Below are 17,855 nucleotides of genomic sequence, written 5' to 3' on the forward strand. Positions count from 1 at the left end.
CCCAAATAATTTTCAAATGTACTGTGGGTTCTCTCATGGCAATGAGGTGGTTTGTCATAGTTAAATGTAGTCTGACATTCTTGTACTTCTCCTATAGTATATTCTTCTTACCTTCGTGCTCACAGTTCTGAAAATAAAAAAGAAATTAAGATTGTAATGTTAGGTCTTCTATACTGCCAGACCAGTGATATCTTAAACTGAAGAATTGCCTGAAAGGAACAGGGTGATGGTTTTGAAATTACTGGCAGATGCTTCAGTAAAGCTATGGCAATGCTTTGAATACACTGAGGCTTTTGAGGAAATATTTGAAATTGATTTTACAGCTCTTTCAGGAAAGGTCAGGCAACATGCTGCATTAGACAAGAAATTGCACTTTTAAATAGCGTGAGGGATGTGTGTGCGTGAGAGAGAGAGAGCACAAAGTCTGCCAGAGGTTTGTGGGCACCTGAAATTTGGATAAGCCTAGAAGTCCAGCAGGTTAGGTACTGTGTTTCCATCAGTGGCATTTACCTGTGAGTTTTGGAAAAGACACTTAAGGAAATCTTAGTGTCCAGTTGTGGTAAAACTCTGCTCTCAGGAGAAGTTCCTTTTCAGACCTAATTGTGAACTTCTGTATGGAATTATAGTCCTACTTTTAAGAATGCCTTGTCAATATAAACAGAAATGTTACTACTTATAAATTAAATTAAACCTTTTTTTTTGATTGTGCTATACTTTAGTAGGTTGTATTGATAAAATACATATGTTTTCATCTGTGTTAACTGTCAAAAGTAATTTTTTAAAATGCTAAGATATTTTGCATTTCAGTTGTACTGGATGACCTACTAATGAAAACAAATAGTACCTGGTTTTAGTTCCATTGTCTGCATTTTTACTGTAAGCCCACTTTTTTTTCTCCTCTGACCTATCCATTACCAACCTTGTGGCATATTTGGGCATGTGGAAGTTACTCTCTTTTTTTCCAATTTCTGCATTTGTTTCCCTTCCTTCCCACATGCCTGAGAGTGTATGCTGGGAGAAGGAATTAATTTCTAAGATGAGCAGAGCTCAAGTGCAGTAAATAAAGTTAAACTTGTACTGTTCAGTAATGGTAACATTTTGCATTCCTTTTAGAATAATTTGTTAGAAATTTACTTTTAATAATTAAACTACTCCTAAATAATTTCTAACCGTTTTAATGTTTCAGTTCCTTAAAGTTGTTCTGTAATATTTCTGAAGGTTCGCTAATACTCCTAAAGCAATAATTGGTCTAAGTTTTATTTTGCAGTACTCAGAGTAAATTGTCTAAGAAGTCCTCTGCAGTTGTGTTTTACCAATGGATACATTTGGTTATCCAGCTAAATCCTTGATGTATGAAAAAGGAAAATGAGGAACAAATATCTTACTGGTGTTTCTACTTGTTTTTAGATTTGAATCAGTACAGCAGGAACTAAGCAACGCCACAGCGCAAAACAAAGAGTTGCAGAGAGAGATGGAGCGATTACAGTCGGAGGTGACAAGGTTCAAGACAATGCAGCTAAAAGCAGCAAAGGATGCAGAAAAATACAAGGAAGAAAGGGATTCAGTTTTCAATGAATACCGCCTCATAATGAGTGAGAGAGATCAAGTAATCAAGGAGGTAGATAAACTTCAAACAGAGCTGGAGCTTGCAGAGTCCAAACTGAAAAACACCACTTCTGAGAAGCGAGTGGCTAGTGAAGAGATGGAAGCTTTAAGACAGGTACTAACCTGTTGTTTTGATGGGGAAGGGAAATGAGTATACATTGATGCTAGAATCAGAAACGTATGACTTATTAATGGAAAATAGGAGTGTGCTGCAAAGAGGAAATTCTGTGCTGCTGTTTTCCTATAGCTGTCCTTTTTACTATCCATTTATTAAGCTTCCGTGTTTGAATAGAGTACCTGTCAGTTGAAATTTGATATTCACTCGACTTAATTCTGTTCTGCTGATTATAAATTCTTGCTTTACTGCGTTGGTCTTCTGTGCCTTCTCAAGTAATATTCTCTGTAACAATATAGCTCTAAATATTCATTATTTTTAACTTCTAACCTCTACAGGAACCACTGGATACTATCTACTGTGACTTAAGACGGTACATAATAACGTAGTCTCAAATATTTATGCAAAGCCTGTGCTGACATGCATGTTCTTACTTATTTGCCCTCCTTCTGCCTTTAAGTTAAGGAGGATATTTTGAAGATCTTTCAGTAGAACTCAGGCATGCCTTAAAGTGTGTGAAACCAGAACTTTGTTTTATTCAGCGATATGTTCTTGAAATGCTATAATGATGCTGTGAGGATTTCCAAAACACGATTTGCTGCTCGGTTTCATTTCAGCTGACATGCATTCACTTGACCCTTTGGTTTAGAAATACTTCATTTAGCATGAAATAGGTACAAGCAAATGTATTCCATTGCCTATAAATCTCATTTTACTTTTTTCACAGCATTACATTTGTAAAAATGATCTTCAGGAAAAATTAGAATGTGGAGCTTTTTAAAAATAACACCATTGTTGCGGACATAATGTAGATTGTGACATACGGCATTAGAGCTTTTAGAGATAACTAACTTTGATTTTTAAGAATTCATAGTTTCCAACTCTGTGTATTTGTCAGCTATGTAGTTTAGCTTTTACAGTGAGTGAGGTTTTAATATCTGTTCTAATATCATCAAAGCCACTAAGCCAACAGAAATGTCTGTCGATTTCAGTGGAATCAGGGTAACTAATAAGGAATACTGATGGAAATAGCCACAATGAGTTGTACTGCTTCAATTTGATATACCTGTCATTGTGGCATTATGAGTAACTTGCCAAAGTGCTTTAAGGGGCAGGAAATTAAACTTTTAAATACATGGGTATTCCTTCTACCTAGGTGACCTGAAGGTTATTTTAATAAGAACCAGAAAGAGCCTAGGATTGGTGAGTGAGACGCTGGCAGGGCACAGACCTGTATTTTTCTTCACGCCCGGAACTGGCCAATCAGAAAGCAGTCATGACTCTTTCTATAATGTGCTAAATAGCAGTACTGTGAGCTTTTTTTTGTTCCTGTTATCCTTTCCTGTAGCTGTGGCTCTTCTGACTGTGAGCAGGTATGTTCCTGTGTCACATAGTACTGGGTCACTGCAGCTGCATTCAGTGCGTAAGAGATTTTTCTAGTTCTGGCAAGGGAAATGTTTTAAAGGCTGAAAAAACCTCTTGATCAATTGATACATTTACTTAAAATAATATCCTGAAAGATGCCCCTATGTCGGTGAATAGCTGGTCTGGTGCTTGCCAAAATGTAACTTAATGATCTTCACTTTCCTTGTGACGTATAGCAGCTTTAAGTGCCCTGTTATATAGCACCCACTGACTGATAGCACTTATTCTATTTAGGTTATTTTAAATGTAGTTTCTTCCCTGAAGCTTGTAGTTTGTGTTCCAAAGAAATGCAGAAGCAAATGAAATGGAGAAGAGGTTGATTTTTAAGCATTATACCATGAGCAAGTTACGGATGAGGTCAGTCAGTCAATCTCCTAGTTAGATATTTAAGCTTTATTGGTCACACATGCCCATACATAATGGATTAATTTATATCCAAAATGTACTAATTGTCTGCATTTAGAGATGACAGAAGAAATCTCAGAATTTTGAACTACGGACAGTTTGGATTAAGTTCCCATGAGTTTGGCTGCTCAAAGCTAGGGATTAGACGTTGTAAGTTTCCCCCTCTATTTTCCGCAGTGGTGTTTTTGTTTGGCATAATCTTGTGCTCCAGCAAATACTTAGAATGTTGTGTTTCATCTCAGTGGTAGTCAGCTTTCCCCTCTGTCCAATAGACCTGTTGTATTTTATCCTGTATTGTATCCTTACCACACTATATTCAGATGTGAGAACTTCCTTCAAACATAAGAATTTTTCACAAATTCAGAATTGTTCTTCTGTCAAAACCACTGTAATGTTTCCAAACAGAAGCTGTTCTAGTCAGGGCCAAATGACACATTGCCTCGTGTTTTCATGTAAGTTTGTGCAAATGTCACAGGAAAAAGACAGAGGTGAAATTTTACTACTGACCACTAGAGGCAATGGCTGCTCTTATTCAGATAGTTTATATCGAGCATGCTGGAATAAACTGTGACAATATGTGGTTTTTTCCCATCACCTTAAAGTACTGTAAATTCTTGTTTAATGAAGGGCTTGCTAAGAGCTTTTCCTCTGCCTTCATACTTGATGACTTTCAGCTGCATGTGGGAAAAGGCTTAATATTTTTGTGTTTTATACACACATTTGAATGTACATTTCATACAGACTATAGTTAAGCTGTGCCAGTTGTTGTTTCCATTACTAAAACTTGTCTGCACTACCAGATGAGTTAGGGATTTCTCTCTTCAGAGGTACTGTGCAATGGAAGCTCTTACTCATGTTGAAAAAAACTTGAGAGCTCTGGTAATTGACATTCAGTGGTATGTTTAAAGTTCACAGAGTGTGTAATTAATTCTAGTGCTTGTCTGTTACTCTACAGAAAAAATATCTCTCAATATCGTCAACAGAACTGTTTTAACAGTCTAACTAGCCTTAATTAGATGCATCTATTATGTTAGTACAGCAAAATGCAGTTGTCATCCATGCTTTAAGTACTCAATTTTATTTCTTGCAAACTGTAAAGCAAAATAGAATAAAAGTCAGTTTACAACATGGTGTCTTTGTATCCTTAAATATTTGGACCCTTTCTGTCTTTTACTTTTGACATGTCAGCTATCTCTGGTAATCTTGAGATCAAAACATCAGTAGTTTCCAGGTAAGAGAGTCTGTATGTAGATGGACTTCTTTGTAGCTATTGGGTGACTGCTTTTAGAAAGCTGGACCATCTGAAATTTTAGTGGCATGAAATTAAACTGTTTCAATGCCTCTTTCTTCCAATAGGAAGTCTAGCTGAAACTATTTTAAAAGGACAGATTGTATTTTAGAGCTACGTTTGACTCTCTTTTTTTCATTATCATGTATTTGAATTTCATATTTGGTGAGATGTACTGTCATTCTGCTTTATGGCATACTGTAGTTTTAACTTTGAACATTCTTCAGTTTTCAAATTGGTATCTTACTGGAATATGACTTCATTGTCCCTTTAAAACTTATGAGGAAGCTGTAAGATACTTATGTGGCTTGGTTGTCTAAATTATTTCAGTCCTATAAAATCGAGACAGTTACTTAAAATTTGCAATGTATTCTTACCGTTTGCCATATTTAAAGCCTTTTTTTAAAACACCAGGTCTTGACTGGTTAATAACCTTCCCTGATTATGGTTCCTCAAAACTGTGAGTGCTCCCAGGTTCTTGCTTACTTTTGACATTAGCGCTGTGCTAATGTAATGGTGTGATATCTTTAATACTACATTTGATATTCTTTGATATTACTTACTCATATGTAATGTGAGCACAGTCCTGTTGTGCTCCCATTTTTCAGAACTATCCAGGCTTTTAAGGTGTCAATGTGTTTCCAGTTGAAAAGATGAACTGTTCCCTTCTGTACTTAACCTACTGTGAACAATGGATCTTGTTTTAGGAATTAAACTCAGCTCTAGTGGAAAGAGATCGAGCCATTTGTGAGAGGAATGAACTGCTGGAAAAATACTGTCATGAAGTGAAAGACAAAGCTGAGGCCCAGAAGGAACTTGACCAAGCTTGCAAGGATATAGAGACAGTGAAAGAAGAGAGAGATGTTGCCAGGAAAGAGAGGACAGAAGCTATCATCCAGAGAGATCATCTACTAAGGGAATATTATCAAGCCCGTCAGGTATTGCAAGTTTTCACAGATGCCCTTTTCTTTCTTAGCTTCAAAGGGTCAGTAATTTCCAAGAGATTAGTCTGGGTACACTGGGTGTATTTCCCCTTTTCCCCAAGTAATTCTAATACCTACATATAAATGCACGTACATTCTTCAAGAAATAGTGACAGAACTTCTTATTTGAAAGAAATAGTCATGCTTCATATTAAGTTTCTGTTTGTAAAAATAAATGACAAACGAAATACTGTGATCCAGTAGGTGGCTAGGCAGTTTATTACCTGCTGGTAGGTTGCCATCTGTAACATGTTGTTCATGCCTGTGACCTGCTCGGGCTGTTAGCCATTTCTAATACTTCGTAAAGAAAGTTAAGTGTAATTGTAAATTTTCTGATAGGTACACATTCTTAGTATAAATATGCTATTCTGACACTTTATGTCTCTGTGTGGGTAGTAACATTCTTACAGTTCTGCACACTTACTGATGCTGTTGTCTTGTGTGTGATACTGAGTATCATTTCACATACAACAGCAAATGCTTACATATAATCTAGTGTGACAGTGCATAGTATCACAACTTTTATGTGCATGAAACAGTTCAAGAATATGAACTATGTATTTTGGGTTGTTTTCATTAAACTTGTACTCTCTTTTCATTGAATACCAACCCTTTAGCGGTACAAAAAAAGTTTTTAGTCTTGCCTGTCATGATGATTTGCCAAGTCTGAGTGAGTGTGTGGGGAAGCAATTAAACGATGTTTTCAGTTGTACCGGAAATAAATCTTTCATTGTCTTCCGTTCTTCATGGCCAAACCAGTGGGATTTTGGAAACTTGTGCTTTTATCAAGGAAGTGATAAAATTGGGTGAACTTTGCTGTGACTTAGCAACGGACCTGGTCAGATGCTCACCTTTGGCAGATTCCAGATCACAACAGATATTTAAAATATGTCTGCTTTGTTGATCTGAGTGGGATTTTTGATTGTCTTTTTCCTGCCAGTGGACTGGAAGAGAAGAAAGTGATCCTTGGAAATGAAAGAGACAATTAAAAGGCCAGACATGACTCTTCATAGCCTCTGGTCATATTTGTTGCCATTTTTATTTTTTAATGTTGCGGTGAGAATTTATATCTGGGGTTTAAGGTTCAGTGCTTTTTTATTTTTGAATATAATTATAACTCGGGGAAAAAAAAAGGCTTTAAAGTGTATTAATTGTGACTTAATAGTCTCTCTTTGATACAGATACATTCAGGTCTTAAAAACATTCCTCCAAAATTTAATCAAATGACAAGTCTAGTCAGATTCATTAGATTTAATTTTATTCTTGAAATTAGGCACACATTTGTTTGTAAGCCCATGGTCTTCAGTGCTTGTGGTGGGCTGTACTGTTGTAGTTGGGTTGTATTTGTTGTGCTGCAAGCTTGGAGTATTCTTTGCATATTTGTCTTGCTCTTTTCACCATTTCTCTTGTTCAGCATAGAGAATGTTTGAGGAACAAGTTAATTTAAGAAGAAAGTAATTATTATCTAAAATGCTAAACAGTCAAAACTTTTTTGGAATTCCGTTGCTCTGATTTGGAGTTAAGGGACCTGTGTGAATCACAAGTCTGTGTTATGAATGTGTACATTTAGTTGTCCCAGGGTAAATGACAGACACTAATGTAGGAAATCGGTAGTGTAACTGTGTATAATAAATAGCACATCTGATTTCTAAATATCCTTGAATATTTTTTGTCTGCTAAGCAGAACAAGATAGAAGCATGAAATGTCATCCCTGGAATACAAAATGTTCACTGATGTTATTTTGAAGTGAGGATTCTTATTCACATAGATTATATTCGCACAAACTTGTGTGCTACTGGGTGAAATATATTACAGAAGGCTTTATTTTTTGTTTTTCCCCTGAAGTTGCCTTTAAGATAAATGAACATGTTTCATGAAAACATGAGAATTGAATACATTGGGCAACACGCATACAGTAAAAGCTGTTTGTGCATACTTACCTAAAAATTGTGCTTGCAATACTTACCTATGTTTCTTAATTCCTAGATACAAGATTCTGCTACCCTAGACATAGAAAGAGCAAACAAAGAAATTGAAATGCTTCGGAAACAATATGAGGCAATGTCACAAGAACTAAAAGAAGCTGTCCAGGAAGCAGAAGTAGCCAAGTGTAGGAGAGATTGGGCCTTTCAAGAGCGGGATAAGATTGTTGCAGAAAGGGAAAGTATACGGTAAACAAATCCTAGATGGTACACAAGTGATCTTTATAACACCTTGTGTGCAGTTGATGCAATTCTAGGGCTTGCTGGGTTTTGCTCACACTTTCTTCAACTTCTGCATTAGCTGTCACAGTGCAGCTTTTGGGGGTTTTTTTAGTATTTCTATTTTAAACTTGAGGGTGCCTTACAAGATACTTCGCTTTGTCTGTGTTTTCATGCCCATAATATGTCTCTAGTAGAGCCTAACAGCATTGCTATGTAGGAACAACAAATTATGCATTTTTAGGCATGATATACCTAATGATGCTGCAGGATTAGATATATTAAGATTAGTCCTGCAAATAATTCTTTACTTGTGGGGACATTTTGCAAACATTACCCAACATATTCTCTGCTAATCATATGTAAGGAACTGAGGGAAAATAATAATTTATTTTCTGCTAGATGGAAGAAGATAAGTAGAAATAAAGTTTTGGAGGAGTTGAAAAAATGTTCTGTTAACTTGACAAGCTTTTCCTTAAAACCTTACATATGTAATTTTTTTCTTCCTTATACTTTTTTTTTTTTTTAGAGCAAGATCTTTTGAAACTGCTTTTTAAAATTTTGTATTAATTATACAATGTGGTAAAACTAGTTTGTTACTTTGATAGGGTTTTAGGTAACTGAATTGAAACTTATTTGCTTTTGAAGGACTTTGTGTGACAACTTAAGGAGGGAGAGAGACCGGGCTGTGAGTGACTTGGCTGAAGCTCTTCGCAATCTGGATGACATGAGAAAGCAGAAGAATGATGCTGTTCGTGAACTGAAGGAACTGAAGTATGTTAGATAAATGATCAAACTGCATGAAAGTTTGTGCCAAAAACTTTGGTTTCTTAGCTGTGTTTGCTAGTGAACCATGTATTTTTATAGCTGTAGGCAGCAGATATTCATGATATTCTGTGTGAAAACACTGCCTATATTTTTAGTTATTGTGGAAATTATTGTGATGGACAGGATCTTAAGTCTTACTACCTTAACCTTTTCATCATATTAGTGAGACATATTCTAAGCTTTGTACTGTGGAGATACACTTAAACAATATGGGATTCTACACTGAAGTTGGATTAACTGCAGTTTATAGTTCCTCTGAACTGTATTCTCACTGGTTTATGAATGCAAGGAAGGTGTGCATCATACATCATCTCAGTACATTGTGGAAGAGGTTTTACTGTCAATATTTATCATGCCCCACTTGTCCTGAGCATACTGGCGCAGCTTATCTGTGGGTAAATTAAATGCATTTTGAGTCATGTTAGAAACATAGTTGTGCACTTCAATCATGTAAAAAATAATGCAAAAAATATGTTAGGACAATATATAGAAAAGGAAATTTGATAGCAGCCCAAGAGTATTGGAAAGATGGAAGCATGTGGCATTTTGGCACATTTTTGGTTTAGAGAACAAAATATAAAGGATCTCATGACAAAAACATTATGTATCAGTTTATAGACACAGACAAACCTTCTAAATAAATAATTATTTTCTTTTCCTAGGGAGAAGATGGAGAATCAGTTAGAAAAGGAGGCCAGATTCCGCCAGTTGATGGCCCATAGTTCCCATGACTCAGCCATAGACACAGATTCTTTGGAATGGGAAACAGAAGTGGTAGAATTTGAAAAAGACAGAGTAAGTCAAAATCACGAACTGGATTATCTTATATAGTGGATAGCTTTGAAGTCAACTGTAACATCCTGATACTCGATATGATTAGAAATAACTCTTGTCTGTATTTTCTTTAGTTCTTTATTATTGTTGTGCAAGGAACCACACAAACACGCAGCAAGTGTGGTAATGTCTACATGGAAATAGTTGGCAAAACCAAGCAGTTATGCACAAGCTTTTATTTTGATGAATTATAAAAAAAAAAATAAGTTCCTCAGTCTGATCTTGCAGGGTATCCAGGTCCACGCACTATAAAGAAATGTTTTACGTTAAGCATTTAGTATTCTTAAAGTTAGTGATTCATTGCAGAAATGGCAGTGCTAAGGCAGCTAAAACTTAAGATGTGATGGAAACACTGACATTGGAGAGACAAGTCCTCTACTGTTATAAGCAACATCACTTAATAATACATGCATAAAATAGTTAAGCTTTTACATGAAGTTATTTCTCCTACTTTTGCTCAGGTTTGATTAGAAATTTTGAAGTATTAGAAGTATTTATTCATGATGAACATATATTTCAGGGCAACATTGCCCTTCAGCTTAAAGTCTGGGATGAAAGATGATGCTAAACTCTTTTGCTTGTCTGTAGAGAAAGTTAAATCCCTTTTCCATTTCAGCATATTAAATAAAATTCTTATGTTTGGCTTTCCAGATAACCTCTGCATCCTTTCATTATCCTAGTAGTACTTTTTTCTATTTACTTTTATTTTTCTTCATTGTAGTCGAATTTTATTTCACTCTTTTGTATGCAAGTCTTGTATGCTGTTCTGTTTGAAATTTTTGGCTGGCACATCATTGTTTGCTAATAGTAATTTTTTTGACCCCATAGAACACACAGGTGGTCTTCCAGATTGTGTTTAATTTATAACAGCTGCTGCATATACCAGAATTCCTTTCTTTCCTGAATGACAGAGCTTGTGATTTGATGCTGTCAAATTAAATCCCTTTTATTTTACTGCAATATTTGGGGTCATCTTTTATTGTGCTCTTCCAGTCTGTCTGTGTTCTGACAGTGCATCCCAACAAAATCACTAACATGCTATTTTTTCACTAATCACTAATTTTTTGACACTAAAAATATTATTTATTATTATTATATGTTGAAATACATAGATTGGAAAGACTATATGAAGTGAGTACCAATGCTGATCCATCAGGACCACTATCTGTAAATTCTTTCTGCTTTTTTTATCTCTTTTGACCAGCATCTTCATAATCAGATTTTGTGCATTGCCATCTTCTCCATTTTAACTGATAACTAAAAGCATTGCTTTTCCATTGTCTGGAAAATTAGTTAGCAAGTCTAGCATATGCTGTACTTGCAGTAAACATTGCAGCCTGATGAATATTCCATTCATGCGCAGTTACTTAGGTAATCTTTACTTCAAAGATTATTCTAAATGTTTGCATTACTGAGATCAAATACATAGACTTTGTCATTTGAATATACATTTCCTTTTCCTAAACATAGGGATTACACTTGCTGCTATCAAATTCTGGCAATAATATTGTGCCAGCCTTTAGGTGTATGGGAAAATCCTTCCTGACCTATCAGCATTTGAATTCTAGGATGGAGATTATAGATTTGAATACATTTAAATCCTTTTATTTGTGCTTCAACTTTACCTGCCTGCCTAAGCTCATGTTCTACATAATCACTCGGCTCAAAACTGAGAGAAATAATCCTCATTTTTCAGCTCTGAGGCTGTGCAGTGATACTGTGATTTCTACTCAATCTTTATCTTATGGCAGCCCCATGCTCTTCCCTTTGAATTTTTTTCTTACACAGAACGTTTGGAAAAATCTTAAGGGTTGTAGTATGGTTTTGGCAGGTTTAGCTCAATTTAATTTCTGTTAAATATTAATATTTTTTGATGTTTTATCTTCAGCTTTTATCAGGCATCTTTTGCACTCCTTGAAGACTTTATGGACTTCTGTTTTTAAGGGTCATTGAACCATGTCTAGAACCATGCCTTACATGTCTGATTTAAGCTTTATTTAATTTTTGCATGTTAGATTTCAAATTTCAAGTATCCCTTCAGTATGCTGAGGTGATTGGTCCAGCTGATTTCAAGTAGAGTTCTCTAAGTTTTATAAATATACTATTTAACACTGACAATAGCCAAATAAATCAGTTTGTGATCAGCTGGTCTCAGTTTATTTTCTTTAACCAGATTTTTTATTTACAGTGACCTTGCCATTTACCAAAGCAAACACTAAATTAAAATTTCCGAGTTTGGTTCAATGACTGATTTGTTAAAGGTGTTTATCACTTTTCACATTGAGGATGATCTGTTTTGGGCCAGGATTGGCAGAATATCACCTCTAATCTGTATTTAGAAATAGTGCCCCATAATGTTAGAGCTTTATTTCCTTTTTACTTCTGGTCTCTAGCCATATCAAAGCGGATGTCTTTGAGCTCATCACTAAGACACAATGCTGTTTCCTTACCTTTACAATTGGTTTTTTCCCCAAGTAATGCATATTGTTAGGGAGCATGTTCTTGTTCTTTCATTGCACATCCAGCGTCATAACTTAAAACAGGTTATATGTGTCTGAATGTACTTTATCACATTCTGCTTTCCTGTTCCTCTTTGGTGAAGTTCCACTTCTGCATTATTTTAGCCTTAATCTGAGAGAGAAGGATTGTTCTAATGCCAGAGGGTGCCTAATAACTAATGGAATTGGGAGGTTGTATGTTGAAGTACAAAATATAAAAACTTGCCTAGAACAGGTACCCTGTAAATATAAGTGTGTAGTACAAATGTACAGTAATGCTTCTTGCTAAGACAGCAGCACAATGGTTGCCAGTGCAGTTAAGACACTTGTTAATATTTATTAGGATGATATGGACTTGAAAGCACTTGGTTTTGATGTGGCAGAAGGTGTGAATGAACCATACCTCCCCGGAGATTGCGGGATCTTTGTTACCAAAGTAGACAAAGGAAGTATCGCTGATGGTCGATTAAGGTAGGGTTTGACTTTGGAGGATACTTGCCTTTTGCTAATCATAATAAACTAAATAGAAGCATATTGTAAATTGTCTTCAGTTTTTCCCATTAAACACTGTTTGACTCATCTCTTAAAACTCACAGGACTTGAAATGTTCTTTTGTTTGTGTATCACCTCTGTTTATTATCTCCCCAGACTTTGATCTATTTCTTTAAATTTTGGGAAAGACGTGAGGGTGAGATATTGGGGGAGGGCAAGGGGAAAGGAGAGTAGAGCAAGGGATAATTTGAAACTTGCTCCTGTTCTTAGTGTTCATAGGAGTTTTTTAATAACTCTCCTCTGTCCACAGAGTTGCTTGTAAATAAGGAGTAGTCATTTAGTAGACTTGAGGATATACTTTTGCTAGTGAAGTGCAGACTGGAAGTCCTGGTTTTCACTTAGCTGCTATTAAATGCTTTTTCAGGAATGGAGAACTCAAGATAATTAAGACTAGTGTATGAGATCAGCTCTTTTGCATCCATTTTCCTGACTGTTATTCATGTGCTGTGTCCAGCAAAGTATGCTAATATAACACTGATCTGCTAATTTCTGTTTATCTGTCAGAGTGAATGATTGGTTGCTGAAGATAAATGATGTGGATCTTATTAATAAGGATAAAAAGCAAGTTATAAAAGCTGTTCTAAATGGAGGAGGTGTTATTAATATGGTGGTTCGAAGAAGGAAGTCCTTAGGTGGGCGAGTGATAACACCTCTTCACATCAATGTTTCTGGACATAAAGGTAATGGCTGTAAAGGATGTATATAAATGGTACGTGTTTGTTCAGCCAAAAACGGATTGATATGAAAGTACATGTTCTGGGTCTCTGCTTAAATCCCACTTAAACTGTTACTTAGGGATTTTCATTAATTGTTCTTAACAAACGAAGAACTGCTAATATTGCTGATAGCTTTATTCTGTAAATACAGGTTTTCTTTGTTTTGTTCTTGGGTGGGTTTTAGGTTGCTTGTTTTCTTTTAATACTTAGTTCTAGTTAGCTGCCTGTCTGGAGTGTTACTGGGAGTCTAAACAAGACTGTTAAACCCATCAGTCACCCCAGCTTTGTGTGATTATATTAAATTTTAGGATATCTAAAATCTCTATTTTACCCCCGCCCCTGTGTTCTTATTTCTTTAAAAGGGTTTTTAGAAATTGAAGTTCAGTTGGTTTGGTAGTTAGATTGATTTCTCATGCATGCAGGTCAGAGATGTTGTTTGAGCAAGGTATCTGAATTGCAGGAGTAAATTCATATTTTTTTTGTGTGTGTGTGTGTGAATTTCAGATAGCGGGGTCAGTCTAGAAAATGGAGTATTTGTTGCTGCTGTTGTGCCTGGAAGCGCAGCTGCCAAAGAGGGTTCCCTTACTGTGGGAGATAGAATAATTGCTGTAAGTTTTAAGAATGCATTCTCCTTTTTTTAATTTATTTATAAGTGTTACCATTGATGCTACTCTTTAAGATGCCACACTTTCCAATTTTTTACTTTCACTGTGTTATACCCTTTTTGTATATTCACTAAATATTTACTTTAAATTAATGTGCTTGTAGGCTGAGTGATTAATATAATGTGCAGGTTGTTTGCTGAGGTTAGATCTGATAAGAATTTTTGACAGAGACACTGACTTCACATTTGGCTTACACATAATGATACTTGTGATTTATTTTTTTTTTTAATACTGAATGTGAAAGGTCAGTTCCAAAAGTCATCTCTTGGTTCAGTGAAAGGTTTCTTGTCTTTTAAATTATAATATCACGAATGTCATCCTTCTGGAGGGGATGGAATTTTTCCCTGTGGGTGTTTGCAGCCTTAAACGACCTGAGTTATTGAACTCCTGTGAAACAGAAGGTGGTTACTGTTGATGTACAAATGCACAGAGGCTACTGTAGTGAAACAAGTGTTGTTACACTGTATCTCTAGGAGGAATAGCAAAATTGTAGGTAGGAGGCTCGATTTTTTAGTGGAGAATGGAAAAAAACAGAAAAGGTCAACCAGGTTTCAGTCACGTATGCATATAAAACTAACGTTTTTCCCTGTCTCAGAGATGCTACCCTAAGATGCTCCACACCTTTGATTTACAGATACCTGTTGTGTTTTTTTTCTGTGTAGATCAATGGCATTGCACTAGATAATAAGTCGCTTACTGAATGTGAAGCTTTGCTACGGAACTGTAGAGATTCCCTTACGCTGTCACTGATGAAGGTGAGTAGAAGCTAAATTGGCAGAATTTTCTTGAACTTATACATAATTATTTTAGTTGTTCGGGGAAGAATATATAAAAAAATAAATATATCATCATGGAAAAATCTCTGCTAAAAATAAGACCATCTGGATGCATTTCACTGGTGGTTAACTCACTCTGCAGTTATTTCCAATGTAAGACTATGGTGGTATCTGGTAGGAAATAAAACTTACTTATTGTTCTTACTACTTTCTACTTGTTTGCTAGTCACATGAAATGACTCCTAGCACAATTGTTTCTTTCTTCTTGGTTTCCGCTTCAGAGCTGCGGCAGTTTTGTACATGAAAGATAAACTGCCTTCTGACAACAGAAAGGTTTGCTTTTAGTCAGGAAGGAGTTGTGCAGAAAACTGGACTCTGGCTATCCTGAGGATTAAGTACAAGGCTTTCTTTTTCAGGGTCGTTGCTATAAAAGTACTATTCTGTTCTGCTTATTGAGTTTAGAATCCCATTATGCTGAGACTGTCACCTGGGCTTTGTGAGTGATAATTCCAGCTCCAGAGCTTGAGGTTTTAAGAAAGTAAAAAGATTAAATGTTTGAGGGGAAATGGACAATGAAAGATGACTTACTCTAACATCACTTAAGAGGTAGAAGTGGAATGCAGGTCACTTCTCAGTCAGTTCAGTGCTTCTGCCACTACATGGAGTTGCTATTCTGGAATTGTTCTGAAAATTTCAAAAAATTTCTAGCTTTTTTTCATCTGATGTTCTGTGCTTTGAATGTGTAAGATTTTATTAAACCTTTCCCAACTGTATCTATACATGTCTTGGTGTATATTCAGGTACAGGTAAATCAAGGAGGCTAGAATATGCCTCATACTAAACAGAAATAATCCATAATAATAAGGTGATCATGTGTGGTTTTTGTTTTAGGTTTTTCCTCAGAGTTCATCTTGGAGTGGTCAAAATATATTTGAAAACCTGAAGGATTCAGAAAAAATATCAAACTGTAGGGTTCATGCATCAGAGATACAAGCCCAAAATAAAAGAAATCTGAAACTCAACAGCTCAACCCAGACTGACATTTTCAATCCAGACATCATGGATGGCAAGAAGGACCAGAGTGATCAGGGCGGCAGTTCATTTTGCGATCACAAACCTTTTCCTAATAGCACATTACGAGTAGACTCTCATAGGAACACAGTGCACAGTTGCCACAGTAATTCAGAACACAGTCTCAGCTCTTTCAGCCCAGAGACATATGGGGACCGAGGCTATGGAGCTGTTGACTTGGACAACAGGAGGCTTCCTTATGAACCTACAGGAGCTGACTGTATAATGGTTGAGACCACATTTGATAAAGGAAATGGAACTAAGCATAGTGGTGGTACCTGGCCAAAAGTTATGGTTAATATCCCAGCAACAGAAACAGAAAAGTTCTCTGTGTACAAAAAGCCAAAACAAAGGAAATCTATCTTTGATCCTGATACTTTCAAAAGACCACCAACTCCTCCCAAACTGGAGTACCTTTCCCCTAATCAGGTGACAGGCCATTCACCTCAACCATCAAAAGCTGAAGTGGCTTCAACTCCTCCAACTCCTCCTAAGAGAAGTGACTCTATCAAATTTAAACATAAACAGCAGGCAAGCTCTGCATCAGAGTCTACAGTAACAACTGGATCACCACCCACCAGCCCAGCCACTGCACAGGCTCCAGTTTCTTTGGCACTTAAGCAGGACTCTGCTACTCTCAAGGGGCGCAGCAGAAATGCTGGGCATTATTATCGGGAGGAGGGAATTGACTGTACTCATCTCTCTTCAAGGAAATCCTGTGAAGATGACATTGGCTTTCAAAGAGTTGAAGAGCCAGAGATTAAAAGACCAAGGCCAAAATCAGCTCCTGCTCTGAGGCATAAAATGACCCCTATGCCCATTCCTAATCCTACGCTTCAGGTAGAAGCTTGGTCTATTGAAGCACAAAACTAGAAAATTTGGTGTATTTTAAAAGTGGGTTTGGGTGCCCAGTTACATATTATAACAGGAGAAGCACAGCCCGTTCTCAAAATCCAGGTCCCCTGAGAAGCTACCCCAGACTCAGCTGGAGCTTTGCAGTATCACAAAATAGAAAACTAGTTAATGGAGTTGCGGTATTTAGCAGACAGTGGGAGCTGACAAACAGAATGATAGAGTTCTGCTTAGCAGCCATATCTTCGGTTTTAATGCTGCTTGTTGTAAGATATGGGCTCTTCCTTGTCTGCTTTTGACAACCTGAAAAAAAGAAAAAAGCAGAGGGGCAGCTTTAGAAAAACTGAAAATAAGGCCTTCTAAGTTTTATGAAAGTCAGATTGGTTGCCTAGCTCACTACAGATTAATAGAAAAATGTACACTATTCGCAGTGTTGCTTTTTTGTAAGTCTTTCTATGTGTCTCTAATTTTGTAAATATAATTTGAAATTCATAGGGTGTTAGGCACATTACACTGTAAAGATGGTGTGTTTTTGAGAATACAGTTTAATAATACCATTCAAAATGAGAGTATAATTTGTTAGAATAAACAATCCTGCTGTAGAGATTGTGGGTAATGTCTTACCAGAGTAGGTGAAGAAAAATTTTATGCTGTCTAGGAAGACGAACCTATTTAGATGACTACAATATATAAAGTGGCATAATCAATAATGTGGTTTTTCAGGTCCACCTGCCTCAGACTTGCTCAGGTGGCAGATGCAATTACTTTTTTTTTCCCCGATTAAAATCTGAAGTTTCAAAAAGTGTTATTTTTGCCTATATATAATCATATCATAATGACTTAGAATATCATATTCTTTGTCCATACTTGTTTATACCTAGATAATCCCACTGTCTTTATGGAGTTTTAGAAGCAATGCAGACAGTAGAGCTGAATTGGAAGGAGTACAAGGTTTAGAGCCATGTTCTGCAAAAATACTGGTATAAGAGAACAACTACAATTTTGTTTTCTTCTTTTTGGCTGCTTCCATTGTATTCCAT

General features: G+C 36.2%; 1 protein-coding gene across 2 annotated transcripts in view; it reads left to right on the forward strand.

Annotated features, from left to right (window-relative positions):
- DLG5 (discs large MAGUK scaffold protein 5) overlaps positions 1–17,855 on the forward strand; it is a 112,058-nt gene that overhangs the window by 69,303 nt on the left and 24,900 nt on the right. The window contains exons 7-16 of one of the 2 annotated variants that reach the window (XM_074907154.1): positions 1,408–1,720; positions 5,546–5,776; positions 7,809–7,993; positions 8,672–8,797; positions 9,514–9,646; positions 12,527–12,654; positions 13,240–13,415; positions 13,956–14,059; positions 14,779–14,871; positions 15,784–16,803. In XM_074907154.1, coding sequence (XP_074763255.1) covers positions 1,408–1,720; positions 5,546–5,776; positions 7,809–7,993; positions 8,672–8,797; positions 9,514–9,646; positions 12,527–12,654; positions 13,240–13,415; positions 13,956–14,059; positions 14,779–14,871; positions 15,784–16,803 — 2,509 coding nt within the window. The remainder of the gene's footprint in view (positions 1–1,407; positions 1,721–5,545; positions 5,777–7,808; positions 7,994–8,671; positions 8,798–9,513; positions 9,647–12,526; positions 12,655–13,239; positions 13,416–13,955; positions 14,060–14,778; positions 14,872–15,783; positions 16,804–17,855) is intronic. The other variant, XM_074907155.1, reaches the window with a different exon arrangement.

Source organism: Athene noctua, chromosome 5 (genome assembly GCF_965140245.1).
Source record: "Athene noctua chromosome 5, bAthNoc1.hap1.1, whole genome shotgun sequence".
Taxonomy (NCBI): domain Eukaryota; kingdom Metazoa; phylum Chordata; class Aves; order Strigiformes; family Strigidae; genus Athene; species Athene noctua.